Raw genomic sequence first — 25,124 nt, 5'->3', positions numbered from 1 at the left:
TTTTCAGAAGTGTAAGAGCCAGGCTGCCATGCTTGCTTGTGAATAGGAGCTGGTGAATAGGATGGGGCTGTGAGACCCAGATTTGGAAGGTACCCTAATCCTACCTGCAAATGTCATATTTAGACACTTAGCAAAATGTCATATTAGGAAAAATATTTAGCAAATGCCATATATAGACACTTAGCAAATATGGTTAGCAAGTAACCAGGTTACTCAACAGAGGCCTCAGTTTCCCCATCTGTAAAATGGAGATAATACGACCCACTGCCCCAGACTGTGGAAAGGATTAATTGAGATATGGATGTAAAGTTCCTGGCATTTAGCAGGTACTTAGTAAATAGCAGCTATTATTACTAACATTTTTATTGTGTGTAGACCCATATTGAGTTTGTTCAGGCAACTGAACATATAATTTATAATAACCAACAAATGTTATGCTCCTCAGATGCAGGTCTGTGGAACCAGAATAGCATCTGTAGCAGCTGAAGTCATCCTAGGCTCTTGGCCCTGTGTCCTGGCAGCAATTTGATATGAAGATGGCAGCCAGGGTGCTGTGGGGCAGCCTCAGCCTGCTCCGCCTGGTGTGGTGTCTCCTTCCGCAGACAGGCTACGTGCACCCAGATGAGTTCTTCCAGTCTCCTGAGGTCATGGCAGGTAAAGCTCCCCATGTGTGGTTACAATAAGCTGCAGCAAAGTCTGGTCAAGGAGCTGATTGGCTATTTAGTGCGGAGGGAGAAAAATGTCTGTGCAGATGAGCAGTAAATCCACAAGCTCCTTTGGCGTAATAATTTGGGAGTGGGAACTTCGCATCTCCTTCCTGAGTGGTGACATTGACCTTCTAAACGATACCGATGAAATGCCAGCCTCTTTGACATCTTCCTGCTTATAACAACAGTACAGGTCATTCAGAACAAAAGCTATTTTGGGCTTCTCAGTGGAAGGATTTTAGAGTTGGGCTTCCCCAGTGATTGGGGAAACTTACACAGGGCTGTAACATAAAATAATAATGAAACTTTTCTTCTGTAGGTTCATGTGATGGCTGAGGGAATCCAGACCTAGAATGCTCACTTTTTAGAACTTAACTTCTAGGTGGTATAGGACACATCATGAAGATGGTTGCTGGAAACCTTGAGGCCTTTCAGATGCTGTGGTCACAAGGCTTCCTCCTCATGGTTCAAGATGGCTGCTTGTGCTCCAGGCATCAGGTCTGACACCAAGTCTTTCCCGCCACCAGAGAAGAGATAGGCATGCCTACTTTCTTTAAGGGCACATTTTGAAAGTCACATACTTTTTGCCCATTCCACCCCATTGGTCAGAATGTATCATGTGACCACACGTACCTGCAAATGGAAGCTAAAAAATATAGTGTTTATATCTGACCAAATGCCCAGCTAAAGAGACTAAGGATGAAGGAAGGAATGGATATTGATTGGGGAGATATCAGCTATCTCTGCCACAGGGCTCAACAGGTGGATTTGTTTTTAAAGTTGAAAGGTCCAGTTTATTTTTCCACAACCCCCCCCCCCCGTTTTTTTATAACCTGAGCCAGTAAAAAGCAGCCAGATTGATCTGATCTGAGGTTTTCTGTTTCCCTTTCACCTTCTGACAGAGAGGAAAAAACTGCCAAAAGGCCAGAAGAATAAGGAGAAGCAAAGAGCCTTAGACAACCAGCAGTGTTATCAAATGTGAGATGTTGTAGAGCTTGGATGCAGAAATTAAGAGTTCATTTTCCTCACCCCCACCCCTTAGAGCTCCGGGACAGTGGGGCACAGAGTCACAGACTAGCCCCAGGCAGCAAGTAATTTTAATTACATGAGTATATTCTTAATTTTAAACATTAAGAATCATAGACAAAACCAGTCGCTTTTGACCATAACCACAGTTGCTTATTCCCTTCCCCCATTCTCACACTGGCTGTCCTGGCTAACAGTCATAATCACGGAGATGCGTTTTTGTTTTTGTTTTTGTTTTTGTTTTTGTTTTTGCGGTACGCGGGCCTCTCACTGTTGTGGCCTCTCCCGTTGCGGAGCACAGGCTCCGGACGCGCAGGCTCAGCGGCCACGGCTCACAGGCCCAGCCGCTCCGCGGCCCAGACCGGGGCACGAACCCGTGTCCCCTGCATCGGCAGGTGGACTCTCAACCACTGCGCCACCAGGGAAGCCCGCGGAGATGCGTTTTTGACTCTGACTTTGGAGACTTTAGAACTCAAGGAGAGGAATGGGGCCTCCCCCTGCTCCTCCTCATACATCCTGTCCAGGACACACTGTTACCTCACTTCCCAGGTGTGGGCTGTGTAACAAACCATCACAGACCTAGCAGCTTAAAACCAGCAGCTCACAGTTCTGTAAATCAGAAGAAGTCCAGCCTGGGCCTCTGGTCAGGGTATCATAGTATGGGCTGGGCTGGGTTCTTGTCTGGGAGCTCTGGGAGAAAATCTGCTTCCAAGACGATTCCTGCTGTTGAACACATTTAGTTCATTGAGGCTATGGAACTAAAGCCCCATTTCCTTGTTGCTGTAAGCCACGGGCTGCTCTCAGCTCCCAGAGGCCACCCACATTCCTTGCCAACTGCCCCTTCCACCTTTCAACCAGCAAATCCTTCTCACCTCTGATGTCCTCTTCTGCCACCAGCTGGAGAAAAGTCTCTGATTTATACGGCTCATGTGATTTTTGTCACACACATCTGGGTGATCTCTGTATCTTAGGGTCAGCTGACCCCTGTGACGTAACCTAATCACAGGAGTGAACTCTGTCATCTTCCCAGTCCCAGGGATTATGTCCGGCATGTACACCAGGGGGCTGGAAAATCTTGGGGGCCATCCTAGGATTTTGTCCGTAATATCCTCTGCGCTGGGACCTGGCTCACCTCTCCTTCTCTCTCTGCAGAGGACGTCCTGGGCATAAAGGCCGCGCGGCCCTGGGAGTTTCACCCCAGCAGCCCCTGCCGTACAGTGGTCTTCCCACTGCTGACCTCTGGCTCCGCCTTCTGGCTGCTCAGGCTCTGGGAAGAGTGGGGGCCGTGGCCTGGCCCGGTGAGCGGCTATGCGCTGCTGGTCGGGCCCCGCCTCCTCCTCGCTTCCCTCTCCTTTGCCCTGGACTTGGCCGTGTACCACCTAGCCCCACGCTGGGGGGCGGAGCGCTGGAACGCCCTGGTCCTGCTGTCTGGTTCCTACGTCACCTTGGTCTTCTACACAAGGACCTTCTCCAATGCCATTGAGGGGCTGCTCTTTGCGTGGCTGCTGGTACTGGTATCCCCCCGTGTAGCTGGGAGCTGCACTCCCAAGAAGCCTGCTCCAGGCCCGCCGTGGCACAGTTGGCTTCTTGGGGGTGTCATGGCTGCTGGCTTCTTCAACCGGCCCACCTTTCTGGCCTTTGCTCTGGTCCCCCTCTTCCTCTGGGGTACTTATGGAGCCACAAACCCCAGCTTCAAGTCGCTGACCAAGGAAGCCCTGGTGCTGCTCCCAGGGGCGACCCTCACAGCAGTGGGGTTTGTGGCTGTGGACAGCTGCTATTTCTCCAGTCCATCTAGACCCAGTACCCTTGTCCTTACACCTGCCAACTTCTTGTACTACAACCTGGATCCCGTAAACCTGGCGAGGCATGGCACACACATGCGGCTCACTCACCTGGCAGTCAATGGCTTCCTGCTCTTTGGGGTGCTGCATGCCCACGCCCTGCAGGCCGCGTGGCAACAGCTGCGAGCCTGCCTCCAGGCCTTCACACAGATGGGCTTCCCAAGGGCACTGGCTGCCCGGAGCCTGCAGTCCAGCCCCAGGTCTCACCTCCTGCTCCTCTACTTCATGCCCCTGGCCCTGCTGTCTGCCTTTAGCCACCAGGAGGCTCGGTTCCTAATCCCCCTCCTGGTCCCCCTCGTCCTGCTTTGTAGTCTACAGACCCAACTGGCACCCTGCAAGGGCACCCTGGTCCTCTTCAATGCCCTGGGTGCCCTCTTCTTCGGCTGCCTGCACCAGGGGGGCCTAGTGCCTGGCCTGGGGCACCTGGAGCAGGTGGTTCGCGCTCCTGCGCTCCCACAGGTACCCACCCACTACACACTCCTATTCACCCACACCTACATGCCCCCCCGGCACCTCCTGCACCTCCCGGGCCTCGGCTCGCCCGTGGAGGTGGTGGACATGGGCGGGGCTGAGGACCAGCTCCTGTGCCAAGCCCTCAGCAACCTCACCAGACGACCAGCCTGCCACGTGGCTGGTGGGCCATGGCTCTGCCGCCTTTTTGTGGTGACCCCTGGCACCACCAGGTCTGCCATGAAGAAGTGCAGCTTCCCCCTCAAGAGTGAGACACTCATCTTTCCCCACTTGACTCTGGAGGACCCACCGGCCCTGTCCTCCCTGCTGAGTGGGGCTTGGAGGTACCATCTCAGCCTTCACATCCTGGAGCTGGGGGAGAAGCCTGACAATATGACAGAAAAGCCCCTGCCCAAGACTCAGCCATAGGTGAAGGTGCTGCTCCACCTTCTAGGTAGAGAGCTGGGCTGGGACAGAGCCCTGACTCTCTTCCTTCCCTTTCCCTTCCAGAATCCCCACCTCTCCTGTGCACAGCTTTTGACTGCTCCACCTTCTGGGTAAACTGACACCCATCTTCCCTCAAAAACCAAAGATCTGACAAGTCACAGTCCTGATGCCAAGGTCCCCAAAGAACCTGGTGAAATCAATGACGCAAAATGCCTGTTCCTGCCCTATTCCTTCCAGCCACTGTGATGTTTTAAACATATAAATAGCACCTGACTGTGAAAGGAGACAACAATCTCCTAATGACTTGCCTGAATGACTCGCCCCAAACCTTCCAGGATGCCTTACCTCTTGCTGTCATGACAACCCTTTGGCTTCCTAGATACCTGGAAGGAGGCAGTGTAGTGATGTAGAAAGAGCAGGTAGCTCATATTCAGCGGAGTTAGTTCTCGTCCCTGGTCTGCTACACACTGGCTATGTAATCTTAAGAGAGCCCCTTCCCCTCACCCAGCCTCAGTTTTCCAATCTGTACAATGGATCAGAAGGTCTCTGAGGTGTCTGCCAGCTAACACTGTGTCATTCCTGGGTCTGCAGCACATGTTCCCTGGCCAGACAGGCATGTCTCTCCCAAAGCTCTGTAAGCATAGAAGTGGGTGTGGCACATTTAATGGCACTTCAGCGCCTACCTACCGTCTCAGTGCTTGGTTATTACCAAAAAAAGTAGTTCTGGAACTTTTCTGCCCACCCACTCTCTTACTCCTGTCCCTGAGAGAGGTGATGGAACGTTTCTGCATCTCACCCTTGAGGGATCAAGCCCAGATGTTCTCCCTTCTCAGTTGGCCCCAGTGGGAATGGAGATAGAAGGCTCAGTCAGTATCTGGTGGCACTTGAGCACAAAACCTTAAATGTGGTCTGGTCACTCTCCAAGCTCAAAGCTTCTGTCTGGATCCCCTTCACAGGATGGAGAGCAGACCCCGGGCCAAACCCACACCTGCCGCCCTGGTGGAAGCCATCAGACCGGGGCGTGTTGCTCCTCGCAACACAGGGCGCCCCCGCCCGGTCCGCTGGGAATATGAGGGGCTGTGGCACTAAGCTTGTCCTCGTTCTCTCTCCTCACGCCCCTGCCATCTCGTGAGAACAAGAAGCACCCAGGCCACTGAGAGCAGTATGCAGGAGAAGCACAGAGCAGGCGGCCAATCCTATACAACCGACCAAACCTGAGCGCTTTTCTAGTCCCGCCTTCTGCTGGCTAAAGCCTCGGGTCATCTTAAAGCTCCACCCACCGCAGACAAGCTGCTCTGTGGCTGCTGCTGGGTCCTAGTGCCACACTTTGCTCAGGACTCCAACCCCAAGGGAGAGGAAAGTCAGTGCCATGCTAGTAAATGTTTAGCAACCCGTTCTCTAAGGGCAAACTAGCCCCCATTTGTAGTGTTTTCTGACTTGTGTGGTGTAAATACTCTTACCGTGGCTGATTTCAAACCACTAAAATGATGTTACTCAACTTGGGAGGAGATGCCAAGGATCTCTCTCCTGAGCTGGCTGTTCAGCTGGCTGTTCGGATATTTCCCTCTTTAAAACTCTACAGTACCTGTTCATGACAGTTCATTGTTGTTTTGGTTGGTTTGTTACGAACTTCAGATTGGTCTTCCTACCTGTACTGCTTAGCATCATCTCTGGCACCCGACAGCACTTATTTACTTTGCAGCCAAAGATGGCTTTTCTGCCCAACAGATAAAACCAAATGCCACCTTGAGACACCCCAGATTCAAAGGTCCCAAATTCCTCTGGGCTTCTCGGGACTTCTCTTCTCTTCCCCAGTTGGGTTCACAACCTCAGAATTCCCTGGAGGAGCTGTTGGTGTAGCAGTCCGTGTAGACTGTAGTGATATGACCTGTAACAAATTTGTCTGTAAAGTGTTGGTATCTAGATTTGTGTGGCACCAAGGGGTGATTTGGAATTATCCTGCAGGATAGTGGAGTGAGTTACTTCCCTGCTTCACTTTCTGACAAAGCTCAGAAGAGCCTGAAAGGTATGTTGGGAGATTGTTGTCACTGGGGATGGTGGGAAGAATTTGGTCTGCTTCTTTAGTAATAGGGTACCTGGTGGGATGACAAGCCACTGACTACGAACACTGGAGGCTTCTCCAACAAAGCGGGGAGGCATCCAAATCTTCTCTAGCTGGAGCAGAAAGGACCCAGTTCTCTCTCTCTGCTCTCAGGCTCCTTTTACAAAAACGGAGGGAAATTAGTTCCTTCACACTTCTTCCGCAAAAAATAAACTGCCTTCATTTCTTGCTTTCCTTCCTTGCTTACCAAGTGGCCAGCTTGTCTAGAAGCTTCATTGCTTCCTGCACTTCCTTTTTGTCTCTGCTAGTCTAGAAAAAGACCCAACTGTGAGTGTGCATGTTTATGTGGAGGGTAAGGGATTGTGCTGGGGACTGCTAACATTCTGCTCCTGATATTCAGATCCAGAGACCAAGGAGTGGGATTGAAACCAATGAGGCAAACAAGGCAGTAGAATGAACAAGCTCCTCTGGCTCCTCACTGCCAAGGTCAAAGGAGAGTCCAGTGAGTTGCCTCTGGTCTGGGAGAGGGAGGACAGGAGGGTAGGATGCCAAATTAGAACTCTGTCATTAGGAGAGTGGGACACTGGCCTCAGAGAGGATTAAATAGAAGCCCCTCTGATGGGAATACTGGAGGATGGAATGTCAAATCAGAACTTTGACCATTAGGAAAGTGGAGGACAGGCTGCTTTTGCTTCTCCACCCTATCCAGTGACTATCAGAATGCCAGAGTACAAACTGGTCACCAGCCTAAAAGCTTCTTGGGCTTCGAGTTTTCTAGATTGCATGATGAACTGTGTAGCCTGATTAGAGACAATCAATGCATACAATGGATTTCCTAATCGTGGGTTTGTTAGCTGGAGCATAGTCTTTAGAGTGCATCCCAGACTCTCTAAAATAGGGACAAGGAATCCAGGTAGCTTGTTCCATGGTAGGCAGTTGTCCTAACACCCAGTGATGATAGTGGTTGGTGGTTGGTGGCAGGGAAGGGAGGCATTGAAGGTCAGGGTAAATGTGATTAGGGACGTGGGCCCTGGGGTCAAACACCTGTATTCACATTCCACTCTGTAAGGCCTTGGGCAACTTAAGTAGCCTTATACTTCCTCATATGAAAGTTGTCTTAAGGAGTGAGATAACCCACACAGAGTGCAGTTAGCAAGTGCCCAGTACAGAGTAAGTACTCAATATGTGCTAACTACTATTACCATAGGCCTACAAGTCCCCAGGAATCCTAAATCCACCTTGCCAGAGAAGTAGGGAGCTCACACTGAAACCATGGGTAATGAGTCAATCCATTTCACCTGCCTTCACTAATCAAGGTCATTTTAAGACTCACAAGGCCTCCAAGCAGCACAAAGCCTAAACAATAAGATGTTTGATGGAGTTGTTTTCCAGGAATTTGCAGTTGGCTGTGTCTAGTTCAAGCTCTGGGCATGCTCCTGACCTTTTGACATCAGAGGGCCGAAAACTCCACCGGCAGAGGCAGGTGGTGCTAAAGCCTCCATTTTTCAAGCTGCAGGTGCATGTGGCTTAGTTACACCTGTGCAGAACTACAATTATCACACCTTTCTCCAATCACCTTTCCCCACGCTCCCCACGTCTCAGGCCGCCCTGATTCTTTATTCTTTATCCCCAAAATACCCGAAGCCCCTTGCCTTGGGGAAGACAGATCTGAGACTAGTTCTCCTCCTCCCTTAGCTGCCTTGAGCGTTAACCCTCTCTTTGCTGCAAACCTCTGCATCTCAGCGTTTGGCTTTCTACGCATGGGGCAAAAGAACCTTGTCCGGTAACAATACCCATTACTCAGCTCACACATTTAATCAGAGGATTTTGGCAACTGCAGGATTGTCTTTTCATCCAGGATCTCCCCTGGAAGTAGTGTCCTGCTATATCAGTGCACAGGCAGCAGCATCCATCACTAGTTTTAGTCCCATTTCAGAGGGCAGACCCTCTTTCCGGTTGTACTTTGGTCCATGGCGCTCTGCCCGCGCGGTGTATCAGGTACCAGTCTTTACTTCTGTCAGGCTTCGGGGGCTTTCCTCATACGCTGTGTCCCGACCGATCACAGGGCTCCCTTCACCAGGGGTGTCGGTATGGCCTGGGCTCTCTGATGAGCGGGACCTCTGTAGGCGGACCATCTGAGTCCGGATTCCAAGCCATGCGTAGTGTCCGGGATGACTTCATAGCGCCGAGGTCGGTGTCGAGCCCTGAAGGGAAAGCAGGCGACCTCGACTCGGCCCGGCCTGGGTTTAGGGGTTTGCTCCCGGGCCCTTCTGGCTACCTGGTGGTGGCCGCGGGCGTTCCCGGAGGCTGCGGCGTAGCTCCTGAATGAAGGTGTCTCTGAAGCGGGCAGCGCGGCAGCCCAGGGAGCCCGCGGCCCCTGCCGCGAGGGCTCGCAGGCGCCGGGCCGCGTCCTGCCCGTGTAGCTGGGCCTGCAGCAGTACGAAGGCGGTGAGCTGCGCCGCACGCCGGATGGGCCGCGACTCAGAGAGACGCTCCACCAGCTGCGGGCTGTGCAACAGGGCGGCCAGCAGCCGCCGTAGAATCATCCTCGGAGCGTCCCGGAATCCAGAGCACGCCGCTCTCACTTCTGATCGGCGACGCCTGACTACGGACCACGTCTGCGCCGGCGCCGCCGGATGACGACACTGCCGCGCTGGGATTGGAGCACGGGATTAAGACTTTTCACAGCGGCCTCCGAGCGTTTCCGGTTCCGCTACCGCCGGGGCGGCTTCGTTTTTCTCGCAGTGGCGGCGTCCTCGACCGAAATCTGTGCGTTATGTCGGGTGGCCTCCTGAAGGCGCTGCGCAGCGACTCCTACGTCGAGCTGAGCCAGTACCGGGACCAGCACTTCCGGGTGAGGCAAGCGGGGCAGCGAGAAGGGGAAGCCCCGGGCCAGAAGGCTGAGAATTGGTTTGCTCTTGTCTCATTGTGTCGTCTCCCATTCCCTGGTATCCCGAAACGCGAAGGGAAGCCTCGGTGCCTGCTGTGGAATGGATTCTGAAAGGGCGTTTGGATATCACTGAATCCTCTTCTCTCGTAGGCAGGGAATTTGAGGCTCGCTCTCACATTCCCTAGCAGCCGCTGCCTGATCCCCGGGGCAGTGCAGACGGGCGGCAGTAGTACTGGCGTCTCAGGTTTTCCCGAACGGTGCCGCGGGAAGGTGACTTTATGATGAGGGAAAGCGGTGCCTTTTTGACACGTGGAGCATGTGGAGGCGCCATCCTGACCCAGATACCGGGGCTTTTAATTATTTTTAAATTTTCAGTTACATCAGCCAAACTGCGCTTTGGCGTTTCGCGTCCTCTCCTTGGTCTAGTTAAACGGCCCTCCACAAGTTGTACGTGGTGAGTGGCAGACACAGTTGAGCCCTGCCTCCACTTTTAGGGAGCCCTTGGAGTGTGGAGGGGGGACCAGCATGTTAAGTGTCTGGATGTCAAGATCGGAGAACTGCTGGGTTTCAGAAGAGGGAAATTTTCGTTTGGCCCACATCACAGCAGATTCTGTGGAAAAGGGGGAGGCTACAGCTATTAAAGGTGGGTTCTTCAGTATCAGCAAAGGCGGGGATGGGGTGGAGGTGACTGACACTCATTAACTAGTGGTTGTTTAGTAAATTTGTATTGAGTGCTGTTGCTGAAGCCTTCTGCTAAACCTTAGAGAGGGAAGACAGTTTCCACACCCTAAGACTTCATAATCCTCTAGGGATTATGGGATTGTAAATGGAAGGACTGTAAACGTACAGATTTACAATGGAGGTAAGTGATCATAATCTAGGCAGAAATGATGAGTGGAAAGGGAGGGGCTGTGAGGATTCAGAAAATTCCCTGTGACGGGGAAAGGAGGGGTCACATACAGAAGAAGGTAGGTGTGGAGAATGTTTAAAATGCATTAGTAGGGTAGAGAAATGGAAATTTGAGGTCAAATTGAGAAGGATCTTAGATTTTCACGCAGTCAACTGTTTTTAAATGCTTACTGTATGCCAGGCATGATTTTTCATTCTATCACTTTTACAGGTCTCATTACTTTAGAAAGTTCCACATCATAACCATCCTGAATTTCAAGCATCCTGCAAGATTAAAACAGTGAAAGGATTCAACTTTTGCTGTTGTTTATCTCTGCAGTCTAAAGCCTATAGCTTCATTTAGATAGTAGTAAGATACTGTCTTGTAGAATTTCTACAGTGTTTCCTGAATGGGATCCACATTATTATCGTACCTTAAATAAGTACTTATACCAGTTGTCCTAAACTGTAGGCTGTTTGGTGGGACATGACTTGTATGTGTGAGAAAAGAAGGAAAAAGGAAAATGCTTCTTGACCATAATTTTAACAAATCAGTAACAGCAGTGATAAAGTGAATCTACTTTATTTAATGTCTCATTCCAGAGTCCTGGAAAACCTATTTTTAATGTATTGTTAAAATGACTCTTGTCCTGTGAACTTTTAAGGAAGTATGGGATTGGGGATAAGACTGGGTTTGGATTCCAGCTACAACTACTGATTATATGTGTGACCCTGGACAAGCTACTTAACTGTCTTCCCTCAGGTAGAATGAGGATAATAAATTAGGACCTACTTCATTCAACTCTGAGAATTAAATGAGACTTCCATACATGGAGATCTGACTTGCAGTCCCTTGATTCTCCCTAGAGGCAGACATATTACCTGTTTCTTGTGTGTGGTATCCATGTATATTCATGCTTTTAAAAAATATAACTTGGAGCATACGCTTCACATTGTTTTGTGCCTTTCTTTTTTCACTTTGCTCTTGGAAATTCTAGGGTGACAATGAAGAACAGGAAAAATTGCTGAAGAAAAGCTGTACATTGTATGTTGGAAATCTTTCCTTTTATACAACTGAAGAACAAATCTATGAACTCTTCAGCAAAAGTGGTGACATAAAGAAAATCATCATGGGCCTGGATAAAATGAAGAAAACAGCATGTGGGTTCTGCTTTGTGGAGTATCCTTCCTGTGTGTTTGATGTAGCTGTTGGCCAGAGGTGGGGCCCAGAGTGGCTGGTACCCTATTTTACAAGATGAGTGAGGATATTCGTTGATTAGCATCCCTACACTTATCTCTGCCTCTCCTTCCTTCTGTCCAGTGTGCTATACTCTTACACTGGGAAAGCTATTAACATTAACATTCTTTCTGAAATCCATTTTTTTCATAGTTGATTAAGAAAAATAATCTTTGAAAATGTGTATGCTTATGGTATTTCAAAATGTCCAGAGCATAGTGAAAATAAAAGCCCTATACCATTCTAAGTCCAGAGACAATCAGTTACGAGTCTCGTGGGTCTTTCCAGAAGTAATCCTATGGATGTGTGGTAGCATACTGCATGCACTCATTTTTTTTTTCACCTATCTTAGAAATTGCTTCATGTTAGCATATGTAGATCTACCTCTTTTTAAAACAACTGTATAGTATTTCATTATGTAGATGTATATAGCTTGATTTTTTTTTATAGTGTTTATTTATTTTTACTTGTTGACAGTTTTGCTTTATTTATTTATTTATGGTTGTGTTGGGTCTTCATTTCCGTGCGAGGGCTTTCTCTAGTTGTGGCAAGCGGGGGCCACTCTTCATCGCGGTGCGCGGGCCTCTCACTATCGCGGCCTCTCTCGTTGCGGAGCACAGGCTCCAGACGCGCAGGCTCAGTAATTGTGGCTCACGGGCCCAGTTGCTCCGCGGCATGTGGGATCTTCCCAGACCAGGGCTCGAAACCGTGTCCCCTGCATTGGCAGGCAGATTCTCAACCACTGCGCCACCAGGGAAGCCCTATAGCTTGATTTTATAGGTCAAAACCAAAGCTATATTTACTTGTGACCATGTATTCTCTCCCTGGAAACTCCAAATATTGGACCTTCTGGATTTATCCTTTGATGTTTTGTTTTTTAACTAATATTTTTAGGTCATTTTGTTTGAGAAATTTTCCAGACCTGATCTACCGTGTCTTGAATTTTCTTTTCTGTGCCCTGAATTGTTTCTTTTGGTTGTATTTATGCCGTAAAATTTCCTTCAGTTTCTGGTGATCCCTGGATTTCTGATCATAATTAGGGGAAAAAAGACTATGTGGATCTAGGCGGAACTACTTTTTAAAATAATTAATTAATTAATTAGGCTGCGCCGGGTCTTAGTTGCAGCACACGATTCGTTGCTGCTCTAGTTCCTTGACCAGGGATCAAACCCGGGCCCCCTGCGCTCCGGAGCGCAGAGTCTTAACCACTATACCATTAGGGAAGTCCCCAGGCAGAACTTCTTAAGTTGCTGCCTTGCCTTTGGGACATGTGGGTTTCTCAAATGCTAGAATGAAAAGGGATTTTATTTGGCTTGCTAATGTTAAAGACAATGCCCTAGTTCCTCCAGACAGTTCAGATCCCTATCATTTTACTTTTATTTGCCTGGGATTAAATGCCTTTCTGTTAACAGGTCTTTTCCCCACATAGACACCTTTAATTAAACCCTATATGCAGCCTCACTTGTTATTCAACTTGGAATTAAGAGCCTCCTGGGGGCTTTCCTGGTGGCGCAGTGGTTGAGAGTCCGCCTGCCGATGCAGGGGTTCATGCCCTGGTCCGGGAGGATGCCACATGTCGCGGAGCGGCTGGGCCCGTGAGCCATGGCCGCTGAGCCTGCTCGTCCGGAGCCTGTGCTCCGCAACGGGAGAGGCCACAACAGTGAGAGGCCCACGTACCAAAAAAAAAAAAAGCCTCCTGGGCTTGCTGTCTCCTTTAAGCCCTTTCAAGGGTATTTCGCACTGTGACTTTGTTTCATCCACTAGTACTCTTCACCTTCTGTTGAATCTCTAGTCTGCTTATGGTCTCTTTGTATATGTGTTTCTTTTCTGTTTTAATGGGGGCCTTGAGAAGTAGAGAAGAGAAAACGTGCTCTATCAGCTTGAACCAGAAGCCCCACTTTTTAAAAAATATGTAAATTTATTTATTTATTTATTTTTTGGCTGCGTTGGGTCTTCATTGCTGTGCCCGGGCTTTCTCTAGTTGCAGCAAGCAGGGGCTACTCTTCGTTGCGGTGCGCAGGCTTCTCATTGCGGTGGCTTCTCCCGTTGCGGAGCACGGGCTCTCGGCGCATGGGATTCAGTAGTTGTGGCTCGTGGGCTCTAGGGTGCAGGCTCAGTAGTTGTGGCGCATGGGCTTAGTTACTCTGCAGCATGTGGGATCTTCTTGGACCAGGGATTGAACCCGTGTCCCCTGCATTGGCAGGCGGATTCTTAACCACTGCGCCACCAGGGAAGTCCCAGAAGCGCCACTTTTGATTTCGGTATCTGATTTCTGGATTCTGCAAGCTTTTCCCACTCTTCCTTCAGATACGAGGGACGAGTGCTTAGGTTTTACTTTTGCCTCTGGTGGCAATACTGTAAAATAGTTCACGGGGGACAGAAAAGGCAAAGAAAATACTAGATAATAACCAGTCTCTAAGAACTGGAGTGTTTTTGCATCTGCCTTGAAGGTCAGAGATCAACAATCATGATGGCAAATACCTGAAAGAAAGACTACCGTTCATTGTTAAGTGTTTTTTTCCTCAGTTTGCCCTTTAGCATTCATTTCATTCAACAAAAAATTATTGAATGCCCACTGTGTGCTAGGCATTGTGTAGATGCTGACACTGGAATTTCAGTGTTTCCCTACCTGTGTAATTAAAGACAAGGGGAAAAAGTCCAGATCAGTATTTCGTAAACCCAGCTAATGATCGTAAGTATTACTTACAGAGATTTTTTTTTAATAGCACCCCAAAGACAGATTTAGTAGATCTGATTTGGAACTACTAATGTGAGTGATATTTTGAGTGTTTCCTTCTAATGAAATGTAATGGCAATTCATATGTACCGTGACCTCTTTTTAAGGTTCTTGAATATACAGCTTCATATTCAGGGAACCCAAAGATGCTGTTTTCTTGGATAACAGTTCATGGTTAAAACCTGCACTGAACATATTTTATATTTTGCAAACCAAAATATGGAGACAGTGGAACCAGATACTTAACAGGATTATCAAAAAAATCATCAGTGTAGCCACGGATAAGTGTCATTTTTGACCGCTTCTGGACCAATCTCAAACAGGCCTGTGCAAGACAAATTATTGTCTTTGAACTCCATCTGGTTGGATTAGTTTTTGTACTTTTTCTTAACTCAGCTTCATTTAGATGTTGCTTCCTCTGTTTACAAAAATATCTGGAGAAATGCTAATTCCTTAATAATTATAATTAAGATACTATTTAAGAGCAGATGCAGAAAATGCCATGCGGTACATAAATGGAACTCGTCTGGATGACCGGATCATTCGCACAGACTGGGACGCAGGCTTTAAGGAGGGCAGGCAGTATGGCCGTGGGCGTTCTGGGGGCCAGGTATGCAGAAAGGTTCTCTGGGTTCAGCCTTTGCCTGGGATTCCAGTCCTAAATGACAAGTGTTTTGTCAATTTGTATTTGCTCTTTTGAAAATAACTTTGTGCCTATAACCTTGGCTTGAAGTGAATCTGAAAACCACCCATTGGGGTTGGTAAATTATTTTTACACTTGATCTTAGCCAAAAGGCTGAGAAGTGATGATAAATTATTTTTAAAAACCATTAAGTAGTATATTATCTACATCACAAGCAACCATTATTGGACTTCTGCTAGGGGCTAAATGTTCTCCACCTGCCAAGAGTGTTGAACAAAAGCAAAATGCAGTAAAATGACTTTTACATTTTTATTTTAAAATAGTTTATTCTTTGCAACGTGCTATCTTTGAATGCTGAGTATGAACCTGGTGTTTGGTAAAACACCATTAGGTAGTCTTAAATAATTTTGCAGCGCAGTTGAGCTATATTATCAGTTGCTTAAAATTATGTTTTGTTCTGCTTGAAATGTTCACATCATGACACCTGAAAAGGCGTAGTTATTTGACACATTTTAGGAAGCATGTTTGTTACACTCATCTTCTCTATACTGTAACATGTTCTTTTCAATTAAGGTGCGAGATGAGTATCGTCAGGACTACGATGCTGGGAGAGGAGGTTATGGAAAACTGGCCCAAAACCAGTGAGTGGTGAGAGCCCCGTCATGAAAAACTCACTCCTTTGGCCTGTTGAATTTGATGTGCATTCCCAAGGTCTGCGAACCTGCCTATTTTTACCAAGCTTTATTTAATATGTCTCTACTGAGCTGGAAGGCTCTTCATGGTTTTCCACTTAAAAACTTATTAAAGGACAGAATCCAAAAGAATGCCTTTAATTCTATAGTCTTAACATCTTGGTTGTGTGTCAGATTACCAGAATGATTTGTTACCAGGTCAAAAATTGTGTTCCTTAGCAACAGACTTCATGTGTTATGTTGCTCTATCAGCCAAAACACACTTCTTTTAGGAAGAATGGAAAAAAAATTTTTAAGTGTTTACCATGTTTGCATCTAAGTAGGTTTATGGTCTACCATGGGGCCTGGAATTACTATTTTTAAAATTTTAAGTTTGCATGAGATAAAGTTTAATAAGTGGAGTTTTGCTGTGTAATGTAGCTTTACTCTAAATTAGGAATAGATTTTGATAACTGAATTTTTTTCTATGTTGAATTTTAACCTCTAAAGGCAAACTTAGAGTCAAGGGAACTTCCTAAATAGTTGGGTAAGCCTTAGACAGTCGCAGGGGACACCACTTCTTATGTGCTTTTTATATCAGGAAATTAGGTCAGGACTTGAAGGGTATTTACTAAACACATTTTTCAAAATATGTTTTCGCTAACGCTAAAAAAACCAAGGGTCTGTATTAGAGGGAACCTCAACTACTCTAAGGGCAAGGGGGGGACGCTGTCATTAGGAAATGGGGAGGAAATATCAGGAGATGTGAGTTAAACCAGTGCCTTGACATGATGAAGGTTGTTGTGAGAGCCAGCAGATCTGTATTTTTCATTTTCAAACTGATCTTGGGAATTGAGTGGGGTTGTTTGTTTTGTTTTTTAAAAAAAGAGCTTAAAGATCAAGAGAATACTTAACAAAATCAGAAATGCTTCCCTCGGGAAATGTTTTGGCTCATTCTCATACTGAAGTCTGTCTTGTTTTTTCCCTAGCTAACTGTGCTGAGTTTCAGAGCCTGGGTAGTGAGCTGGTGGTCTCTACAGAGAAGGCAGTCTGGAGGATTTATTTTGCATTTGTAAGGCAAGAGAGAATTTCTCTAATATTATGTGAACTATTGCTCATTTTAAACTGGTAGTCTAGTATAATTTTCCCTGATGTAAGTGATATTTTTTCATCTAGCAACAAAGTATCTCCTAATTTCCAGTAGTTTGTGAAGTTGGGGCTGAAGTATCTCAATTGAACATCTTTCATGTTACAGTAAGTGTATGTTTTCTCAAATTTAAACTGGCTATTTGAACTTTAAAAGAAAGATATCTCTAAATTAGTTGTATTTAGGAAGACATTTGCAAATATCTAATTTAATGAGGACAAACAATTCATTATTAAAATCTTTTTTACACTGTAGTTTGAATTAATGTATTTTATATTTTGCAGTAAAACGTAACTCAGATTTCTATAGGCATTAAAACCACAGTGGTTCCTATTTGAATTGTCTTCTGTAACAGATTTCAATAAAATTGGACCAACTTATTGTCTGTGTTTCCTCACCGATAATGACATTGAAGCGGTCTTTACTCTGGAATACATTTTTTGGGGGAATTCTATGAATAGTATGCAGAATTTGCATGTCCATTTTAATTTGACAGTTACTAATATTGCTAGTCACTAGCCACATGTAGCTAATTAACTAACTAAATTAAAACAGTTCCTCAGTCAGTCACATTAGCTACATTTCAGATGCTCAGTAGCCACCCGTGGTTAATGGCTGTTGTAGATAATGGAATTTGTAGGATGCCAATAAATACAGAACATTTCCATCATTGCAAAAAATGCTACTAATGGACAGTGTGGGCTGCTTAGAGCCCACACTGGTCACTGTTTGTTAATAGATGAGCCTTGTCGTGACTGGTATGTCACTGGGAAAAATTACCAAACAGTACATTTTATCCAACACAAGAGAACACACATTTATAAAGGCATTTAGTTTATTTTTCAAAAAAATATTTTTGCTAGAAGGTTTGAGTGATTTTTACATGATCACAATCTTTAAATAATTTTTTTCTAACCAAAAGGTACCATTTAAGTGGACAGCTTGTCTAGATTTGCTTTTGTTAACACCCAAATACAATTAGCACTTCTGATGGCATTCCCTAGGTCGTCTTAATTACCTACAGGCCAGGAGGCAGAGCCTAGCACATAACAAAGTATGTGCTTTACACCTGCTGATTAGTTCAGTTGCATAACAATTAAGCAGAGCAGGTAATCAGGATATCTAATTCACACTATTAACACACTGGTTCTCGCCTGAAGAGTCTGATTCACCCAGAGCTCCCAATTATTCCTTCTAACCCAGGGAAGTAGTATACCACAACTGCAAAGAAAAGGGGCAGCTCAACTTAGGCTAGTGCTGGCTGTGTCCCAGTTAGGTCTGTTATTTTGTTCCAACTATGAATTCAAGGTGACCAATGTTAACCATATTCAATGATAAGTAGAAAACAAACTGCAAAGCCAAAACAAATGATTTGGGGATTACTGGCAGCAACTGCTGCTTCTCCCTTCCTTAAGTGCATCCCTTCCTTAAGAGAAGGTTGGTTCTCTATGATTCTTGAGTAGAACTTAACTAAAAGTTGAACTAAATCTACATTCATTGCTATAGATTTAACAAAAGGATAAAAGCAACTACAGACTGGTAAATTTGCTGATGGAGAGGACTGAGCAGCTTGTTGAAGGCACATCATAAGCAGCTTTTAGTTTGATAAGGCCTGCCCTCAACCCCAAAAGCATAAGGTCTGCCCACCTTGAGGGCACCCAAACAACTCAGTGCCAAGCTAGTGAGAGTAAAACAATGCCTGTCTCTTCTACCAACAGCCCAGACTGTATTTCCAAAATTTCTGTTGCAAGGAAGCCATTATTGCAAACATCAGGATAAAGGCCATTCTAAACTTAGGGCTTGGGCTAAATAGAGGTTTGCACCTAATCTCAAGATGGGGGGAAGCAACTATGTGTGCTGAAGCAAGTTTCGTGAACAACAGAGAAACATTTTAACCAGACTTAAAATATTTGACATTTAAGCTAAAGCATGCTGGACGATGTACCTCAAGGTGCCCTACTAAACTGGACGTGAAAGGCACCCTGGACTTGGGACAGCTCACCTTAGATTCTCTCTGCCTCCCTGTTAAGAGCATGACCATTTCTCAGAGTGGAGGAAATGGCAACTGAAACTTTGGGCATTAAGATTTTGGCCAGAACACAATTCTGTCTCTTCTGTATGCCTCGTTCTGTCAGAGAGTGAGATACGAGATACGGAGCTCTAAAGTATAAGACATTTTAAATCAATAGTCTAGTTACCCATTACAAAAAAAAAAAAAAAGGCAAATGTCTCACATACAGGTTTGAAAAATCTCATGTTTGTATAATTATGCCTGAAAACCTCAAGAAGACACCCAACCCATTTTGTCACCTTTCCTAATGCTGATACAACCCTACCTGTAGCAGCACAAAGTGCCTCTAATAGCAGTCTTTTTAATGACTTGAAGCACAATAAGAAATACTGACCTGGTTTTATATTATACTAAGGAGTTTGAGTCTGAGGGACTAGGAAAGTGCTGGGGCTGTTTACAATGTAAACATTGGTGTTGGTGCTTGGAATGTCTGGGGATGGGAACCCTGCATGTAAACATGTTCTGACGCCACCCTCAACTGCTGGCAGTCAGCCCTACCTTATGGCCAAGTTAAACTGCACATTTTAGCTTTTTATTTTCAACACCTCACACCTAACGAGGCATAAACCAAAGCATCTTCTGCCATTTACTTGGTATTTTTCTGTACAAGCTTCTGAATTTCTTGTATACACGTTTGTTGTTTTTCCTCCCCCAGTTCAGAAAAGATGTAGTTTAACATGCATCTTTCCCTATTTCCTTTCCTTTCCAATATCACAAAACTTTGTTAGATTAAAGATGCAAGATCCATTACTTTAATCCTAATGCAGCCAAGGGTAATAAATCAGGACAGGGCCACTTCTGCCTTCCCCCAGAAGATGAGGTTCATGGAAGCAAAAAAAAGGACTCCTGTGCTAGAGTCTCAGGGTTGGTCAAGCAGAGGCAGATGAGCCCTGCATGCTGTTGAGATCACTAGAGAAATAAGAGGGAAAAAACTCATAACATTTGCTGTACTCCCACAGTTTCATGTCTCCCTTAATACCTTTCCTGTTCTCTCCTCTCCACCCACGTGCAAAATACCTGAAGTCAGTCTTCGGTTTTGAATGTTTATATTTTAAATACCCTTGAAATAGAAAGGTATTTGGCAAATCTGAATTTCTTCCATATGGGAAACAATTGCTGTTAGAAAGGCTGAATTCTCATTTGTTTGACCACTAGTTTTGACAGATACTAATTTTTTAATGGGTCAAAACCAGAAAAATCCAGGGAATCAGTGTTCCAGCAAAAGCCTTTGTAAGATTAAAGCATTTATTATAAATGCTTCTTAAAACCAAGATTGAAATCTCTCATGTGTGAAGATAAATGGACCCTCAAGGTCGCTGTCTTTTTCTCATACCTTAATCAACTCTTCCCAAAGCAGGCACTGTGCTTACAAGTGTGCCTCCATAAATAGAACATACCAGTCAGTTTATGGCCACTTCCTTTTCACCCTTCAAAAGGAATGTGACTCACTTGGAGAGGGAAGTCAGTGTAAGGTGCTGCTGGTAAAAATAAAACAGGACTGGCTTTGTCTGAAACCCCTTCTAGCTACCCTTTATGCCCCAGGGAACATCTACTATTCTCAGAGTTACGTTGTATCAAAAACATCCTGCATTTTTAGGTTCTGGAATTAAAATTTAAACCTGTATTCAGTTCACATCTAACTAAGTTTCAAAAGCTGCACCAAATCTACTAGGCTTTTTTTTTTTTTTTTTAATACTCTGCACTGCATGCTCTGTCTATATGCATGCGTTTGGATAATAAATATTAAATATGGGGGGACACACACACACAGAATCCATAAAATTAAAAATGAAACCAAACTGAACATTAAAAAATAGTACATAGTAACTAGGGAAATGAGTAAGGGCAGAAAATAAATTTGAGGTAACAACAGTGGCCCAACACCACTGATCTGAAATATCTGTAAAAATTCAAATAAGTGTTTGGAGATTCAAGTAACAAACCATCTGTTCCAACTTGGTCAGACTTCCCAGAGTCCCTGCTGAGTTTCAGTCCATGAGCCGGCACTCACACAGCTCCTTGTAAATCCTCTTCCGCACTCGGGGCATGTCTTCTTGGGAAAACTGGAAAGGCTGCTCTAAGGCGAGGCACTTGCAGTACTGCAAAGGTCCCAGAAACACTTAAGTGGCACGTGGAGTTATGTACCAGCCTAATGTATTTTAGTAGATGCAGACCTAATAGAATAGGGTCTAAGGCAAATGTTAAAGTTTGTTTAAACTTGTAAAACTGTTTTAAAACATTTACCTCCAAATTATAGTCAATTTTCCAGGCAAGTATATGTCTTGGGATTCTCCCTCCCTCCCCACTCAATACTGTGAAAAGCAAAACCGATGAAGGGGCTCCAGTTCTTCTAAAGGTGAAATCTGCTGAGAATGCAGCCAGACCTAACATGGCCTTTAAGTGAGAACTTGAATTTGTTTACAAACGTGAGTCATATGAGTGAGCCCATCTTCCAAGATCTTCGGAAATCTCTAAATTCATGGATTATGTACTATAATTTCCTTCATAAATGTATAACAACTTTTTCAATAGCCCTTTGAGACCTAAGATCTACAGCATGAGAAAGCACAGTGTTTAAATGTGGCCCTTATTTAAAATCTAATTAGGTTTTACTCTGTGGTTAAAGACCACCTACCAATGGTTAGAAAAATATAGTTAATACTACCAATGCCAAGGGTCTATGAAACAGACAAATTCACATCAGTCTCCAATGTGGCTTACCAATAGCCTCTGATAAGACATGGATGATACCAATTATTCATCTTCAGCCTTAGAAGGTGATTCTTCCTAATCATAATATATGAAAATGCAGAACTACTGCTTCCCAACAACAAAGGAGGGTTGGGAGGAAAAGTGTTCTGTTATCTGTACCTAGTACCTGTATACATCAGAGGGATCCCACTTCTCCCTAAACCCAATAAATTTAATTTATAAATTGTAAATACTGAAAAAACTATTTCTTTACCTGGAGCACAAATACTCCACAGTCACTGTCATTTTTCTGTTGTGGAATACACTATGGGGAAAAACAAAACGATCATTAAAACCAAGTATTCCTCTTCAGATAAGAAAAGCTGTTTTTATGGAAAAATGAGCGAGACAGGAAACTTGTCTGTATCCAAGACAGCTGGTGTGTACCTCTGGTATTCAAAGTGTTTGAGTTTATGGAGGCATCTGGCCATGAAAAGAGCTATCAATCAACCACAACTTAGAACATTTTGCCTAAATATGAGAAGTGGGAAATCAAATAAAATCCTATTTTAAAACTTCCATTTGGATAATTAGTTTTGCTATCAATTCACTGACAATGGAATCAAAATGGAATTGTGGATCAGAGAACGCAGTGCATGGCCTGGACTCTGAATACGTAGTAACAATGCTGCTTGGCAGTCTTCCCTTTTCATCTCATATTTCACAACTCTGTCCTATTCATTTAAAGACATGGTAAAGGTAAGCAGTATGTTTTCCAAAGAACTGGTTACTGTACTCTGCCTAAAGTGTTGGAATATGAAAGATCCTGATTAAATTTAGAATACCTGCATATACTACTGGGTAAATTCAGAATATTCACAAGTTCAGTTCTGGTTTGAACTAATATACTAGGTTATTTAAAATACAAAACATAAGTTTATAAGTTAGCATATAGTACAATTCAAGGATAAACAAATAAGCCTTGTCCCTTTGGGTTTGGGTTAAAGGTTTATTTCAAGACCCTGCCTTTTTAACAGTGTCTTTGATCCGGATAGACCTGAGTTCAAAGACTTCACTCTGTCAATAGTTTTGATGGCCTTTGGGGAAGCTCACACCTAGGATTCAGCTTTCTCATCTACAATAAAGAGCTTCTTATCCCTAAATGACCTGCCTACCTCACAGACTGTAAGGATCAAATGAGATCATACACAGAAAAACACTATGAAAACAAAGCAGTGCCCATAAAACGGAAGACACTGATTATTTGTGACAGGGTTAAAAGGCTAGGTCTGCTCACTCTGCCCCGCATACAGCTTTTATGTCTATGGCCAAACACAGTGCTGCTTCTAGACTGTTCAGACTGAAGCACTCAGGCCACTTGTCTTCCCCAAATGCCTGGAAAGCAGCCCAGTACACTTGCTCCCTTAGTGAATCCAAATAGTCATGTCAGTATTTCTCTGGGTCTACATGAGTCATCTGGAAATAAGAGCCATGAGGCAAGAGGCAGGTGCCACCAAAAAAATTTTTTTTTCCTTTTTTTCAACAGAGCAACTATATCATCAGCAGCTGCCCCCAGGATGAAATGACTGAATTTATTTGCCCCAGCAGGCAGTGGGAAATTGGGCAGCCAGGTGATGAATACTGAACTGAGGTTTACTCTGAGCTGCCTCCCTGCAGCCTCTAGGCTCTCTATTGGTATCTTCATGATCAGTCTTCAAGTGCTTTTAAAGACACCCACCCCTTAGACAATTCCAGCCCCTTGACATGCCTGGGTTTTCATTTTTATCACTTACTTACCTTGGTAACAGCAGTCTGCCAACCCTGAAGAAATTCAGGTCTATTTTTTTCTCTGGCTTCAGTCAGCAAATACTTTCTTATATTCTGGTTAAAAAGAAACCACAACACAGATGCTGTGTTCCATCAGTTGGTGAAAAATGGAACCTGCCCGCAGCAGACAGAAGCAAAGGAGGAGGCTGTGGCCCCACCACTGGGCAGAGTATGCATTAAAGAGTTTAAAGCTGGAACTTGATTTCAGACCTTTTTCAATTTATAGAGTGAAGGACTCAGACCTTCTGTACTGTATGCACTTAGACTGTGGACACTGGTATATGCTTTAATTAGATCTTTTTATGAGATGGTCAGCCTTTTCCAGGAGTAAGTCAACTTGCTGAATTTGAAACTTAAATAAATACTGGCAAAACAAAAAGAAAGCCTTAATTACTGCCAATGCCCAACAAAGGGAAGGAACCCATGGCAGAAATCATTAATAACTGAAATGAAATTTAAACATTCTAGCCTTAGATATACTCCATGTTTTTGAGGGCTGCAGGTAAAAGTATCATTCAGCTTCTAGAAAGTGATACTTAAAACCCATCCTGGATACTAAATACAGTCAAGTCCACTGCTGAATTCTCTACCAAGATGAAGCCTACTGAAGTTCCTAATTTTCCCTTATGCCCTCCACCTCTTTGTGTATCTTTCTCTGCCTATCTTTTCTAAGGGTGAAGTCAGAGGTTACATGAATTAAATTAACCCCCTGAAGGTGGAGCAGAAGTATGTATGTACATGTAGAAATACAAATATGTGTCTGTATATACATACATACATACATACACACATACACGTATCTGCATATTCGTATTTTCTTTCCATATATAGTATCATTCTGCAACTTGCTTTTCCAAACTCAGTATGTCTTGGAGATCTTTCCACGTTAGGACACAAAGATCTACTATATTCTTTTTAACTGCTATGGTCAGTTTAATATTGTGAATATACTACAGTGTATGTATGTATTTAGCTATTCTGTTAGTAGAGCTAAATTTAGGTTGTTTTGACTTTTCACTATTATCAGTAATGCTGCAATGAACATCCTGGTGTATGCCCCATTCTTGTGTGCATATGCAAGTATTTTTATGTAGTATATACCAAGAAACAGAACTAGTATGTAATAGGATATGTGTCTTTTTAATTTATAAGGCACTTAGAATTGCAATTGTTCCCCAAGGGGCTGTATCAATTTATACACTCCACCAGAAATTGAGAATGCCTGTTTCTTACACCCACTTTAGTAACATCAAACTTTTCCTAACATAATAGGCAAAAAATGGAACCCTGAGGTAGTTTTAATTTGCATTTCCCATATTTCTGGTGAGGCTGAGCATCTCTCCATGTGTTTAATGGCTATTTGCATTTTTCCTAAAAATCACTTATTTTATCCTTTGTCCCTTTCTATTAGATCCTTCTTTTTCTTATTCATTTGTAGTTCTTTTTATATTCTGGATAGTGACTATTATCTATGTCACAAACATTTTCTCCAAATCTATCCCTTTTAACTTTATGACAGACAGAAGTTTTAAATGATGACATGGTCAAATTTATCAATCTGTTCCTTTAGGCATTTTGCTTTTTTTGGTTCTGTATAAGACCTTCTACACTCTTTGTGTTTTATATTTAGGTCATTATTCCATCTGGAATTTGTTCTTATAAATAGTATGAAACAGAACCTGTATTTTACTTTTCCAAATAGAGAGCTAATTTTCCCAATGGCATATATCGAATAGCCTGTCCGTCCCCAACTTTATTATATACTAAGTTCCCACATATACATGAGCTA

At 44.4% G+C, this 25,124-nt stretch overlaps 4 protein-coding genes across 8 annotated transcripts in view; 2 read left to right on the top strand and 2 right to left on the bottom strand.

Annotated features, from left to right (window-relative positions):
* Positions 1-448: 448 nt before the first annotated feature.
* PIGZ (phosphatidylinositol glycan anchor biosynthesis class Z) lies at positions 449-4,453 on the top strand (the record flags this gene model as incomplete). Its single annotated transcript, XM_082839351.1, has 2 exons — positions 449-654; positions 2,886-4,453. The coding sequence occupies exons 1-2, from the start codon at positions 531-533 to the stop codon at positions 4,451-4,453; spliced, it is 1,692 nt and encodes a 563-aa protein (XP_082695477.1). The 5' UTR covers positions 449-530.
* A 3,890-nt stretch (positions 4,454-8,343) lies between these two features.
* NCBP2AS2 (NCBP2 antisense 2 (head to head)) lies at positions 8,344-9,122 on the bottom strand. The gene has a single exon (XM_082839321.1). The coding sequence runs from the start codon at positions 9,077-9,079 to the stop codon at positions 8,780-8,782; it is 300 nt and encodes a 99-aa protein (XP_082695447.1). The 5' UTR covers positions 9,080-9,122; the 3' UTR covers positions 8,344-8,779.
* Positions 9,123-9,257: 135 nt separating this feature from the next.
* NCBP2 (nuclear cap binding protein subunit 2) lies at positions 9,258-17,161 on the top strand. Its single transcript, XM_082839187.1, has 4 exons — positions 9,258-9,387; positions 11,310-11,491; positions 14,757-14,895; positions 15,502-17,161. The coding sequence occupies exons 1-4, from the start codon at positions 9,310-9,312 to the stop codon at positions 15,571-15,573; spliced, it is 471 nt and encodes a 156-aa protein (XP_082695313.1). The 5' UTR covers positions 9,258-9,309; the 3' UTR covers positions 15,574-17,161.
* Positions 17,162-17,609: 448 nt separating this feature from the next.
* The window catches only part of SENP5 (SUMO specific peptidase 5), a 41,573-nt gene continuing 34,058 nt past the window's right edge, over positions 17,610-25,124 (bottom strand). For 3 of the 5 annotated variants that reach the window (XM_082840217.1, XM_082840220.1, XM_082840218.1), the window contains 3 exons: positions 23,306-23,389; positions 21,783-21,833; positions 17,610-20,916 (listed from right to left, as the gene is read on the bottom strand). In XM_082840217.1, coding sequence (XP_082696343.1) covers positions 20,806-20,916; positions 21,783-21,833; positions 23,306-23,389 — 246 coding nt within the window. In that variant the 3' untranslated portion in view covers positions 17,610-20,805. Of the gene's footprint in view, positions 20,917-21,782; positions 21,834-23,282; positions 23,700-25,124 lie in introns of those variants that run through there. The other 2 variants (XR_014326244.1, XM_082840219.1) reach the window with 2 other exon arrangements.

Source organism: Leucopleurus acutus, assembly GCF_964270905.1.
Source record: "Leucopleurus acutus genome assembly, chromosome: 5".
Taxonomy (NCBI): domain Eukaryota; kingdom Metazoa; phylum Chordata; class Mammalia; order Artiodactyla; family Delphinidae; genus Leucopleurus; species Leucopleurus acutus.
The sequence above is the reverse complement of the archived record's forward strand: the minus strand, read 5'-3'. Positions and strand labels throughout refer to the sequence as shown.